The sequence below is a fragment of the Salvelinus alpinus genome, chromosome 3, assembly GCF_045679555.1.
Source record: "Salvelinus alpinus chromosome 3, SLU_Salpinus.1, whole genome shotgun sequence".
Classification (NCBI taxonomy): domain Eukaryota; kingdom Metazoa; phylum Chordata; class Actinopteri; order Salmoniformes; family Salmonidae; genus Salvelinus; species Salvelinus alpinus.
The window spans coordinates 58,107,100-58,122,033 of NC_092088.1; the positions used below are offsets into that span (position 1 = coordinate 58,107,100).

Below are 14,934 nucleotides of genomic sequence, written 5' to 3' on the forward strand. Positions count from 1 at the left end.
AAAGGCCACTCGAAAAAGTGCCGGTTTGTCAAACACCACAACAGATGTCTCAAGTTTTGAAGGAGCGTGCAATTGGCATGCTGGCTGCAGGAATGTTCACCAGAGCTGTTACCAGAGAATGTAATGTTCATTTCTCTACCATAAGCTGCCTCCTCCAACATCGTTTTTCGAGAATTTGGCAGTATGTCCAACTGGCCTCACAACCGCAGACCACGTGTATGGCGTCATGTGAACCAGCGGTTCGCGGATGTCAACGTTGTGAACAGAGTGCCCCATGGTGGGGTTATGGTATGGGCAGGCATAAGCTACGGACAACGAACACAATTGTATGTTATCGATGGCAATTTCAAACAGAGATACCGTAACAAGGTTCCTGAGGCCCATTGTCGTGCCATTCATCTGCCGCCATCACCTCATGTTTCAGCATGTTCATGCACGGCCCCCATGTCGTAAGGATCTGTACACAATTCCTGGAAGCTGAAAATGTCCCAGTTCTTCCCATGGCCTGCATACTCACCAGAAATGTCACCAATTGAGCTTGTTAAGGATGCTCTGAATCAACAAGTATGACAGCATGTCCTAGTTCCCGCCAATATCCAGGAACTTCGCACAGCCAATGAAGAGGAGTGGGACAACATTCCACAGGCCACAATCAACAGCCTGATCAACTCTACGCGAAGGAGATGTGTCACGCTGCATGAGGCAAATGGTGGTCACACCAGATACTGCTGTTTTTCTAATCCATGCCCCCTTTTTATTTTTAAAGGCATCTGTGACCAACAGATGCATATCTGTATTCCCAGTCATGTGAAATCCATAGATTAGGGCCAAATGAATTTATTTTAAGTGACTGATTTTAACTTGTTGCATGTTGTGTTTATATTTTTGTTCAGTACATATATTCATTGTGCCTACATTGACATCAAATTACACGAAGGTCTGTGATTAGTGTCCGTGTCGTCTCCCAGGTCCACCCAATCATACAGGTAATTAACTCCACCCGCAATCTCTAATTGGACAACAAACTCCAAAAGGTCAAGGCAAAGCAGGAGAAATGCCATTTCATTAGACTGAGAAGTCCTGGCTTTTGGATCAATTAGGCACTAATATGTGGGAACTGGGAACAACACTACGCTGTAATCAGTAGTGGTTTCACAAAACAAAAGATGTGGAATCAAAGAGTCGAAAGTTCATGGTTTAAACAAAGACAGAGACCTTAAAAAACGCACAAAAAGCCAATTAGGGTTGTAAGGCAAATACCGGTACACCCGAGTGCTCCATTTCCTCAATTACAGTGTAAAATGATACGCTATTACACTTATCTACAGCTGGGTAGAAAGATGAGCCACAGCATGTTTTACAGTACATGCATGCACTGGTGGATAAGGCTGCGTCAGCAGAGGCTCAAATGTCGCCACAGGAAAGACATGCATGGTTTCAGTATAGGTCGCCATACATAAAGTCATTTACAAAAAAAAGTACCCATCTTTAGATATTACTGTCACAGACTCTTCACGCACAAACGCAAGGAAGCAAGGTCAATATACCCACTTACTGACAGGAACAGAAATGGTCTTTTGCTTAAGCAATAATATACCTGAACACAGACTTCCATTATATACCAGCACTACAGAGCATGTCATTGGGCAGGATAGGAACGGAGCAGAATCATCTCTCCCTCTCATCTACTCCCCCTTCCCTCCTTTCCACCCTCATCAACATGTTCCAGAGCATCCCCCGCCCCCCCCAACTGAGCTGGAGAATCGACACTCCAGGGCCCAATCGAATATTTGGCTGAATAAGGGCATGGGAATCCCACCATAACAAACAGCAACTACAACTGCCTAGTGTGGAGTAGCTGCTGTGGTAATGCCTTCGTAATTTTTATTTATTTATTTTTATTTCACCTTTATTTAACCAGGTAGGCAAATTGAGAACACGTTCTCATTTACAATTGCGACCTGGCCAACATAAAGCAAAGCAGTTCGACACATACAACAACACATAGTTACACATGGAGTAAAACAAACATACAGTCAATAATACAGTGAAAAATAAGTCTATATACAATGTGAGCAAGTGAGGTGAGATAAGGGAGGTGAAGGCAAACAAAATATATATATAAATAAATAAAAATATAAAAAGGCCATGGTGGCGAAGTAAATACAATATAGCAAGTAAAAAATAAAAAAAACACTGGAATGGTTGGTTTGCAGTGGAAGAAAGTGTAAAGTAGAGATAGAAATAATGGGGTGCAAAGGAGCAAAATAAATAAATAAATACAGTAGGTAAAGAGGTAGTTGTTTGGGCTAAATTATAGATGGGCTATGTACAGGTGCAGTAATCTATGAGCTGCTCTGACAGCTGGTGCTTAAAGCTAGTGAGGGAGATAAGTGTTTCCAGTTTCAGAGATTTTTGTAGTTCGTTCCAGTCATTGGCAGCAGAGAACTGGAAGGAGAGGCGGCCAAAGGAAGAATTGGTTTTGGGGGTGACCAGAGATATACCTGCTGGAGCGCGTGCTACAGGTAGGTGCTGCTATGGTGACCAGCGAGCTGAGATAAGGGGGGACTTTACCTAGCAGGGTCTTGTAGATGACCTGGAGCCAGTGGGTTTGGCGACGAGTATGAAGCGAGGGCCAGCCAACGAGAGTGTACAGGTCGCAGTGGTGGGTAGTATATGGGGCTTTGGTGACAAAACGGATGGCACTGTGATAGACTGCATCCAATTTATTGAGTAGGGTTTTGGAGGCAATTTTGTAAATGACATCACCGAAGTCGAGGATTGGTAGGATGGTCAGTTTTACAAGGGTATGTTTGGCAGCATGAGTGAAGGATGCTTTGTTGCGGAATAGGAAGCCAATGGCTTACCCTGTGATAGGTAATGCTGATAGGTAATATCTGGGTAATGCTGTGGCTTACCCAGATAGAATGGAATGTATATAGTCACTGTGTGTGTACGTCATGTGGCATGACAGGAGAAATGAGAGTGGGTGGGGGATGTCAAGTGTGTGTAGGGGAATGGTGAGTGTGTAAGTACGAGCGAGGAACAGTGGGGTGGGGTCCCCTTAGGTTTACGTCAATGTGACAGCGGGAGGCTGGCAGCACTTAAACCCAATTTTCAGGCCATCAACGCTGGATGACTCAGCTGTGTGAGACACCTAATCCAATACACAATATCTTGTCACGCACATTGGTTTTGCACATTGTTGTGTTAAAACTTACCCAGCTCTGAGGTAGCAATTTCAGGGATAGTTATCCTCAGCATTGTGCCGTTGCTTAGCTCCTACAAAAAAAAATAACATATGAATCAGAGGGATATAGATCATTTCACCATAAGTTAGAGATGTCTACACACTACCTTTCAGTCAACTCTTGAAAGCTTTGATCAATTAAATAATTTGACATAAATGACATCAAGGGATAAAAAAAATCGAATCAATTTGACATGTCATAACATATGCAGTTGGACTTTGACAGTTAAAATCTTAAAAAATAAACATCTCAGTCAAGAGGGGCTCTCTCAAAAGAGCTTGAAAATGACTGACAGGTCTGAGAGGAAAAAGGTCCCTTGGCTGAGCGGCATGTCTTTACCGGTCTTGACAAAACTGCCCCTGCAGGTAGCGATGTCCACCAAGAGAATTGTAACCTTATTGGACCCAGTAACCATACTGACAGGCCTCTGGTGCTCAGTTCTGTACACAGGCTGAGCTTTTCTCCATTCCAATTCATCAAATTAAGACGTTCAATTAGTGTCCGCTTAAAAAACATTCACCCCTGGAGGTCTAAGTACTCACATATCAACCAGCCAGACTCAAACTCATTATACCCTCCACCTTTCACTCATATCAATACATACACACACCCAACAACCCACACACCCAACCACACACCGACACACACACACCCCCAACCACCCACCCACACAACACACACACACACCCAACCACAACCCACCACCCACACACACACACACCCAACCACCCACCGACACAACCACCCACACACACCCAACCACCCACCGACCCACCACACACACCCAACCACCCACCACACACCCAACCACCCACACACACACCCAGCCACCCACCTCCCCCCCCCCACCACACACACCCAGCCACACACCGACCACACGCACACACACACAGCCACCCACCGACCCCCCCCCACCACACACACACACCCAGCCACCGACCCTCACACACCCAACCACCCACCGACCCCCACACACACACCCAGCCACCGGCCCCCCCCACCACAGACACACACACCCAGCCACCCAAAGACCCCCCCCCACCACACACACACACACACCCACCCACCCACCGACCCACACACACCCAACCACCCACACCCAAGATACACACCCAACCACCCACCGACCCCCACACACCCAACCACCCACCGACCCCCACAAAACACACCCAGCCACCGGCCCCCCCCACCACAGACACACACACCCAGCCACCCACCGACCCCCCCCCACCACACACACACACACACACAGCCACCCACCGAACCCCCCCCCCCACCACCACATACACACCCAGCCACACACCCAACCACCCACCGACATCCCCACACACCCCCAACAGAACCACCCACCGACCCCCACACACACACACCCAACCACCCACCGACCCCCACACACACACACCCAACCACCCACCGACCCCCACACACACACACCCAACCGCCCACCGACCCCCACACACACACACACCCAACCGCCCACCGACCCCCACACACACACACACCCAACCGCCCACCGACCCCCACACACACACACCCAACCGCCCACCGACCCCCACACACACACACCCAACCGCCCACCGACCCCCACACACACACACCCAACCGCCCACCGACCCCCACACACACACACCCAACCGCCCACCGACCCCCACACACACACACCCAACCGCCCACCGACCCCCACACACACACACCCAACCACCCACCGACCCCCACACACACACCCAACCACCCACCGACCCCCCCACACACACCCAACCACCCACCGACCCCCCCACACACACACCCAACCACCCACCGACCCCCACACACACACACCCAACCACCCACCGACCCCCACACACACACACACCAGGGTGACTCTGCTGCTGACGGGGTCTCTGAGGGCGTGGATGTAGGGTACAGACTGTTGAAAGGTGTAGTCGCCCAGCCAGGAGGTCTCGTGGTGCTTGGTGAAGCCCCTCAGCTCTGATACAGGGGAGGGCATGGCCACCTGGCCAACAGGAAGGGAGTGGAGGAGGGACAAACAAGAACTCAGCTACCCAGGATATATAGACACAATCAAGATAATTTGTGGCAAGTTAGGGGAACTAATCCATACACTTCAACTCTACCTTCTAAAGCAATTCCGTAATGAATGCAACATATATTAAATTGATTAATCTACTGTTCGTTTCTCCCAATCTATATCCTTAAAAAACAGACGTCACACAGTCTGAAGTTTAAATCTAATTAGAGTATTGATCAGGATCCATAATATAGTCTCCATTAGTCACTGGCTGGTCTACTGCAGACTAATACTGCAGCTTCACTCGACTGTCAATGGAGGGACGTCAGAGGGACAGCAGTTCTTCACTGTAATTCATATTGAGATTGCACCATTTCCATTAACTACCTGCTTTCAGTTTGGTGGTTAGTTATACTCTGTCATAGCAATCTGACTTAATTTCCATGACAGCAGCTTAATTATTTTGATGCATTCATTGCAATTGCACTTATCATTCTAATAACCAACCCAATAGATATACACCCCTATCTCAGGTTTCAGTGGTACCTCCTCTAGTCTTCCTATGTGTCTCCCTGTGGCCTTGGCGGGAGTGCTCACACTGTCCATGGGGGTACTCAGGTGGGTTACGTGGTTGGACAGGCTGAAGGTGGGAGACAGGAGGCCAGGAACAAACACCTTGCTCACCTGTGGACAGACCACATTTTACCATTTGAACTTGCATCACCAATAAACACATTTAAACAGTGTGAGCACTACTTTCTAGTTACCCTCGTCACTCCAGTGTACAGAACCAAGCTTCCATTGGCTTCCAGAACTAGCATGGCATCTATATCCTGAGAGGAAAAGTAACAGTTTGAGATGAGACCAAACCAATGATGTAATAATCATGTAATAACATAGTACACAAGCACATAGTGTATTCGGAAAGTATTCAGACCCCTTGACTTTTTCAACATTTTGTTACATTACAGCCTTATTCTAAAATGTATTAAATATTTTTTTTTATTATCAATACACACACAAAATCCCCTAATGACAAAGCGAAAACAAGTTTATATAATTTTTTGCAAATGTATAAAAAATTAAAATACCTTATTTAAGTTAGTATTTCAGACCCTTTGCTATGAGACTCAAAATTGAGCTCAGGTGCATTCGGTTTCCATTGATCATCCTGATTGGAGTACACCTGTGCTAAATTCAATTGATTGGACATTATTTGGAAAGGCACACACCTGCCTATACAAGGTCCCACAGTTGACAGTGCATGTCAGAGCAAAAACCAAGCCATGAGGTAGAAGGAATTGTCCGTAGAGCTCCAAGACAGGATTGTGTCGAGGCACAGATCTAGGGAAGGGTACGTCTGCAGCATTGAAGGTCCCCAAGAACACAGTGGCCTCCATCATTCTTAAATGGATCAAGTTTGGAACCAAGACTGTTCTTAGAGCAATCAGGGGAGAAGGGCCTTGGTCAGGGAGGTGACCAAGAACCTGATGGTCACTGACAGAGCTCCAGAGTTCCTCTGTGGAGATGGTTTTCCTTCTGGAAGGTTCTCCCATCTCTGCAGCACTCCACCACTCCATCTGGTCTGATAAAACCAAGATTGAACTCTTTGGCCTGAATGCCAAGTGTCAAATCTGGAGGAAACCTGGAACCATCCCTACTATGAATCATGGTTGTGGCAACATGTTTTTCAGCGGCAGGGACTGGGAGACTAGTCAGGATCAAGGGAAAGATTAACTGAGAAAAGTACAGAGAGATCCTTGATGAAAACCTGCTCCAGAGCGCTCAGGACCTCAGACTGGGACGAAGCTTCACCTTCCAACAGGACAACAACCCTAAGCACACAGCCAAGACAACGCAGGAGTGGCTTCGAGACAAGTCTCAATGTCCTTGAGTGGCCCAGCCAGAGCTCGGACTTTAACAAGATCGAACATCTCTGGAGAGACCTGAAAATAGCTGTGCAGCAACACTCCCCATCCAACCTGACAGAGCTTGAGAGGATCCGCAGAGAAGAATGGGAGAAACTCCCCAAATACAGGTGTGCCAAGTTTGTAGCATCATATCCAAGAAGACTCGATGCTGTAATCACTGCCAAAAGCTGTTTCAACAAAGTACTGAGTAAAGGATCTGAATAGTTATGTAAATGTGATATTTCAGTTATTTTTTATTTTATACATTTGCAAGAAAATCTAAAAACAATTTTTGGGTCATTATGGGGTATTGTGTGTAGATTGATGAGGGGGAAGGAAACTATTTAATACATTTTAGAATAAGGCTGTATGGTACAAAATGTGGAAAAAGTCAAGGGGTCTGTATACTTTCCGAATACACTGTATGGACACAGCAACACACCATTTTACACATGCAGAATAAAGCAGTCAATAAGATAGGACCTTGACCATCATAAAAGTACAGTATGCCTTTGATAAGTAGAGGATTAAGATCTAGCCTAAAATAGCTTAATTGGGTCCTGAGAGACATAGAATCGTTGCCACCGCTAAGGGAAACGCAAAGCAATTAGTCAAATTGACTTTACCTGCAATGGTGCTGCGTCTTTTGCAGGGATAGTGGCAACAGATGCAAAGATAAGCTGGGAAGGATTGTTGCTCTCAATGAATTTTACACATCTGTGAAGATAAACAAATCAACATGTGAGAGAGAGTGATTTACTGAGACTGAGAAAGAAAGACAGAGATAGGACACCGAAAGCTACAAAGATAAGATGCGTGTTCCCTGACCTGAGCTGTTGGTGGGACTCCACGAGGAAGCACAAGTACTTGTTCTCACACAAGTCAGAGGTGATGAACACCTTAGAGGCCTGGCAGCTCATCTCCCTGTAGAAGCAGAGTGTTGTTAACCTCTCTCTCAGACACACAGCATCACCTTTAAACACCATAACTGTATAACAGCCATATATTTACTGTTCAATTATTTTTTATCTTCCCCTTGTCAAATGGATAGTTGCTGTGTATATGTATGTACATTTATTCAGCACAAGAATTGCCCCACAGAGACAATAAAGATATATTTAATTGCATTCTCACACCTATGATCACATTGTGCCCTACAATTATGGATTCCATGGTACTAGAAATGTCATTACAATTCTGCTATATGTTCTCAGGACTTTAATTATTCCAACCTTAGGAGTAATAAAATATTTTTCAGCATTTAAAAACATATTGTAAACACTGTAGGGTTGAGCGATGTCAACCATTGTCCCATCGTGAATATGTACCCATAAAACATTGTGATTTAAAATGTTATCGGCCCCTATTGGCCGACCCCATTATGGCCACACATGATGGAGTCATGACAGTCTGATTAGGTTATAGATCATGGAGTCTACCGTCTTCAAAACTGGATAATAATTGCTTTATATGCCTCAAAATAAAGGTGAATGAATAATATTGTTTGTCCTCTCTCTCATAAAGCTATGATTGAGAAAAACCTATGCCTAGGCTAAACACTTTCATTCTTGTTATTTTTGAAAGCGTCAATTTCAGCACAACACCTTCTCAGGTTAGACTATTTGAGAAATGTGTTACTGTTCATAACTTTAACTTGTCTTAAAGATTGTATGATAGGCCTCGGAGGAGGATAGGTTATTGGCCATTTGGTCTTCAACCTGGCATGGAGGAATGTTTTTCCCATAGATCATTTCTAACTTGATGAAACTGTCATTCATAGGCTATTGATACGATTTTTTCCCTCTCATTATTATTATCCTGGCTACCTTACGTTTTTAGGCTATTCAAACAACTTTTTGACATGGAACTCTGTTACGTTCATTGTTTGAGCGGGAGAAAGACATGCATAAAACAAAGAAAGCGCAGCCTATAGCCCAAAGTCATATTCCTAACGTATCGAATGGAGAGAGAAGGGAACATAGGCTACGTTTTTTTTAAACAACTAGAAAAGATAGTTAAGGAGTGTCCGTTATAAAAACCAATGAAAATGTTTAGGCTATGAGGCCCACACATCTGACAGAGAGAGAGAGAGAGACAAACAATATTTTCTGGACATTTTGTGCTGTTTTGGTGGAATTCTCTGCTCCGTCTGTCCTACATTCCTCTCTTGCGTTCTGTATAGAACATATTTATTGAAATAGGCTATAGCAAATAGGAATAGGCAAATTACTGAGAACGTCACTTGTGTGCTGCCCTGCTGTGCAATGCAAGACTCCGTTCTTTACTGCGCTGCGTCAGTCAAGTTCAAATAGGCTAAACCATTGTTGCATCACAATTGTCATCTATCATCGACAATAGATAATGTTATCATAATATAGTCCAACTAAAAAAACACAGTAACATGGAAAGATCAGCAGTGTCTAACTGACAAAAATAGTGACAAACATTCATAGATTTTTTTCGCAATATTATTATGGAACGATATATCTATATATATATATATATATATATATATAGGACTTCAAAATCAAAATCTGGATATTTTTCATCCTATAGTTTGTTCTTCCTCTTCTTTACAAATAGTGAGCCAAAATGTTTTCAGCGCTTTTATTTCCAAGACAAATATTTTCATGCGCTCTCGTCTCTCTGGAGCAGATACAGTTGAAGTCGGAAGTTTACATACACCTTAGCCAAATACATTTAAACTCAGTTTTTCACAATTCCTGACATTTAATCCTAGTAAAAATTCCCTGTTTTAGGTCAGTTAGGATCACTACTTTATTTTAAGAATGTGAAATGTCAGAATAATAGTAGAGAGTGATTTATTTATTTCATCACTTTCCCAGTGTGTCAGAAGTTTACATACACTCAATTAGTATTTGGTAGCATTGCCTTTAAATTGTTTAACTTGGGTCAAACGTTTTGGGTAGCCTTCCACAAGCTTCCCACAATAAGTTGGGTGAATTTTGGCCCATTCCTCCTGACAGAGCTGGTGTAACTGAGTCAGGTTTGTAGGCCTCCTTGCTCGCACACGCTTTTTCAGTTCTGCCCACAAATTTTCTATAGGATTGAGGTCAGGGCTTTGTGATAGCCACTCCAATACCTTGACTTTGTTGTCCTTAAGCCATTTTGCCACAACTTTGGAAGAATGCTTGGGGTCATTGTCCATTTGGAAGACCCATTTGCGACCAAGCTTTAACTTCCTGACTGATGTCTTGAAATGTTGCTTCAATATATCCACATAATTTTCCTTCCTCATGGAGCCATCTATTTTGTGAAGTGCACCAGTCTCTCCTGCAGCAAAGCACCCCCACAACCTGATGCTGCCACCCCCATGCTTCACAGTTGGGATGGTGTTCTTCGGCTTGCAAGCCTCCCCCTTTTTCCTCCAAACATAACGATGGTCATTATGGCCAAACAGTTCTATTTTTGTTTCATCACACCAGAGGACATTTCTCCAAAAAGTATGATCTTTGTCCCCATGTGCAGTTGCAAACCGTAGTCTGGCTTTTTTATGGAGGTTTTGGAGCAGTGGCTTCTTCCTTGATGAGCAGCCTTTCAGGTTATGTCGATATAGGACTCGTTTTACTGTGGATATAGATACTTTGTACCTGTTTCCTCCAGCATCTTCACAAGGTCCTTTGCTCTTGTTCTGGGATTGATTTGCACTTTTCGCACCAAAGTACGTTCATCTCTAGGACACAGAACGCGTCTCCTTCCTGAGCGGTATGACGGCTGCGTGGTCCCATGGTGTTTATACTTGCGTATTATTGTTTGTACAGATGAACGTGGTACCTTCAGGCGTTTGGAAATTGCTCCCAAGGATGAACCAGACTTGTGGAGGTCTACAATGGTTTTTCTGAGGTCTTGGCTGATTTCTTTTTATTTTCCCATGATGTCAAGCAAAGAGGCACTGCGTTTGAAGGTAGGCCTTGAAATACATCCACATGTACACCTCCAATTGACTCAAATGACGTCAATTAGCCTATCAGAAGCTTCTAAAGCCATGACATCATTTTCTGGAATTTTCCAAGCTGTGTAAAAGGCACAGTCAACTTAGTGTATGTAAACTTCTGACCCACTGGAATTGTGATACAGTGAATAATAAGTGAAATAATCTGTCTGTAAACAATTTTTGGAAAAAGTACTTGTGCCCTGCACGAAGTAGATGTCCTAACCGACTTGCCAAAACTACAGTTTGTTAACAAGAAATGTGTAGTGGTTGAAAATTGAGTTTTAAATGACTCCAATCTAAGTGTATGTAAACTTCCAACTTCAACTGTATATTTTTTTATTTATCCGTTACTTTACCAGGTAAGTTGACTGAGAACACGTTCTCATTTACAGCAACGACCTGGGGAATAGTTACAGGGGAGAGGAGGGGGATGAATGAGCCAATTGTAAACTGGTTATTAGGTGACCGTGATGGTTAGAGGGCCAGATTGGGAATTTAGCCAGGACACCGGGGTTAACATCCCTACTCTTACGACAAGTGCCATGGGATCTTTAATGACCTCAGAGAGTCAGGACACCCATTTAACGTCCCATCCGAAAGACGGCACCCTACACAGGGCAGTGTCCTCAATCACTGCCCTGGGGCATTGGGATATTTTTTAGACCAGAGGAAAGAGTGCCTCCTACTGGCCCTCCAACACCACTTCCAGCAGCACCTGGTCTCCCATTCAGAGACTGACCAGGACCAACCCTGCTTAGCTTCAGAAGCAAGCCAGCAGTGGTATGCAGGGTGGTATATAGTGAGCAACATTGAAACATCAAAACATTTGAAACATCAAATCGCAATATCGAATTTCAATACATATGCAATAGCGAGAATTGCAATACATATCGTATCAGCATCTAAGTATCGTGATATCGTATCGTCAGGTCCCTGGTAATTCCCAGCCCTAATTATAAACTAGGAGTGGTTCAAACAACTAGACCCCAGAGCAGGATTCATGACAACTACTGTAGCCAGCAGTGCAGAGGTGAATGTCGGACACTGACCTGTGGGAGGAAGCCGTCTCACTCCACAGCTGCTCAATGCATAGGTCAGGCACTATGGGCTCCATCTCCGGGACCAGCACAGACTCATTGGCCGTGCTGTTGGGCGAGGGCAGGAAGCTGTGCCCTCTGGGGGACGATGAGTGGTACGACATGTTAAACCGTGCCGCGACCGAAAAGGAGGGTGCCGCCATGCCAGGGGAGTGGGACCGGCTACAGACATGTCAGAAGAGCGCAGAAGGATGGTTGGTTATGGTCCATAGTGTGGTGGTTGTAAATGAGTCATGAGCTTTTGAGGGTGAATGTTTGACGGAAACTGTGTATAATCTTGTGGGACGGCAGAGATCCTGTTTTCTGTATATGGTATTTACATCCTCTTTGGGTATTTGACTCAAAGCCTGCACTCTGTAGCGTTCCAGGACCACAACTGAGGACCACAACTGAAGACACCTGGTATAAACTCACCTGAGTGCAGCCATGCTGGAGATGCTGGGTGAGTGTGTCCGTGAGTGGAGGCCTGGTGATGAGGTCATCCTGTTTTGGTTGTGCAGGGCGTGGCAATGAAAGGGTGAACCGGGCGAGTCCATCCTGGAGACGTTCCTCAGGTGTGTGGTCAGAAAGCTGGGTGGCATCAGGCCTTGGGGCGTGGCTACCTGCTCCGGACACTTCAGCACTGTGGACTGCTCCTGTGGGACAGAGTTAAAAGGTGAAAGGTTCAACTCAAATGATATACAAGCAACAGATTCTGTTCCAACCCCCCCAGACACAACTCATCAGAAAGCCCCCACCCTATGACCAAACTAGCAATTTAGATCAGTCTGACGTGGTCCTGGTGGTGCGCAAACAAAAAGGGGCAGGGTCCGGGTGCCATTTTCACACAGTTTGGTTGCTATAGTTCGGGTCAGAGTTGGAATATTTGTTACATTGTATTTTTTACCCCCATTTGGTCCAGTTGGTTTCCTTTGTCAAAATGTCAAACTAACTAAAATGCCTAAACAAAACCATGTATACATGCAAGTCATTTATTGGACAAAAATGCTCACCTTAAATCCATCTATGATAGTCTAATCATGGAGTATAACTTGAGTGTCCCAATCGTCACATTTGTTGATCTTCCAACAACATGCACAGTAAATAGGGGAGACCAGGGTGGTTGTTCCATAGGCTGGCTTTCAGAGTACTTAAGGCTCACACACGAACGTGGATCTAGCGTTCGTCTGCCAATCACTCATCGTGCTTTGTTTTAGGGACAACTCGCTGTAGATGTATGACTGCCAACTTTTTTCACGTGATTCTAAAATGTTAAATCAGTGCACACTCGGTTCGCTAATTAGGTTCATAGGTGCTAAGTACACTCAGCCAGAAAACACAATTGCTGTGTCTGAGCTCTTAATCTATTACTCCCAATCTAGAGTGTGCTGTGTAGCCTAATCATAATGTTTAAGACAGAAATGTGCGACTACTTTGCAAGAGGTCATCGACCTGGTCAATTCATGTCAGCAACTCAAATCATTGAGTTTAGGGGAATTAGTGTGTTTTAGAGGTGAAAGTTTTTTTTTTAAATATATATTATTTTCATTGTTAGGATTTTCTTCACATTTTCAAACAGTCCATTTATAATTTCCAACGGGGCTATACATTTGGGTGAGTTTTTTTCCCCCTCACCCGAGTTGCCTCGTTTCACCGCCAAAAACAAAATTAAACCATCTAGTGTTAAGCGAAATAACACAATGTCAAATACAGGTAGCCTAGTCAAATAATTAACATCCAATCACATTAACCGTTACTCTCTTGCGGGAATTCCACTAACGGTCCATATGTAGCCAAACGTAGCTGCTGCTCATTCCATTTGCGCGAAAATTGATAAATGGTGAAAAAAAAGTAAGGCCATAAAGACACATACCAGCTCTACTAGTAGTACTGCTACTACCAGCAGTACTACACCTGCACCTGTCAACGACACAAGTTCTTCTGCTTCCACGACCACACATCCAATGCTAGCATCAGTAATTCTAAATTTGTTGTTAGCCCAGCTAGCATGGACACTGACAGTTGTGAATCTGACGCAGCCGAAGAGCTACTGCCCCTTTACCCGGTAAAGCACCGAACAGACCGGGACGTTGGACCATCGAAGAGGCGCAAATATGATAACTACATTGATTTGGGGTTTACTTATATTGTGAGTAGTGCCTTTCCTCAGCCACAGTGTGTTATATGTGCAAAAGTACGATCTCACAACTCAATGAAACCTTCACTCTTGCGCAGACATTTAGAAACAAAACATGCCCATTTGAAAAATAAGCCACAGGAGTTTTTTGAGCGAGAATTAAGACAACTTTCAAGTAGTAAGACAAGTATAAAACCAACAGATACCATTAACAAGAAGGGGCTAGAAGTGTCTTATATGGTGAGCTACTGAGTGGCTAGGAGAGGCAAGCCCCATACTATTGTGGAGGACTTAATTCTTCCTGCGGGCTGAGGATATGGCTGGGACAATGCTGGGGGAAAAGGCCAAAAAAACTATACAGACAATGCCTTCATCAAACCACACTGTTTCACGATGCATCAGTGACATGGCAGGAGATGTTTTTTTATTTTTTATTACTGCTTCGCATAAAAGGCAGTGAATTCTATGCGTTACAGCTGGATGAGTCAACAGACGTGGCGGGCCTGGCACAGCTCCTGGTATATGTCCGTTACGTTTATGGGTGGGTCAATTAAGGAAGACATCCTCTTCTGCAAATCACTGGAAACCAGGACAACA

General features: G+C 44.5%; 1 protein-coding gene across 2 annotated transcripts in view; it reads right to left on the reverse strand.

The window, feature by feature from the left end:
* LOC139571006 (anaphase-promoting complex subunit 1-like) overlaps positions 1-14,934 on the reverse strand; it is a 60,038-nt gene that overhangs the window by 36,583 nt on the left and 8,521 nt on the right. For both annotated transcript variants that reach the window (XM_071393446.1, XM_071393445.1), the window contains exons 10-17: positions 12,636-12,856; positions 12,174-12,383; positions 7,998-8,093; positions 7,796-7,886; positions 6,027-6,092; positions 5,806-5,943; positions 5,104-5,244; positions 3,222-3,282 (exon numbers count right to left, since the gene is read on the reverse strand). In XM_071393446.1, the coding sequence (XP_071249547.1) occupies positions 3,222-3,282; positions 5,104-5,244; positions 5,806-5,943; positions 6,027-6,092; positions 7,796-7,886; positions 7,998-8,093; positions 12,174-12,383; positions 12,636-12,856 (1,024 nt within the window). The remainder of the gene's footprint in view (positions 1-3,221; positions 3,283-5,103; positions 5,245-5,805; positions 5,944-6,026; positions 6,093-7,795; positions 7,887-7,997; positions 8,094-12,173; positions 12,384-12,635; positions 12,857-14,934) is intronic.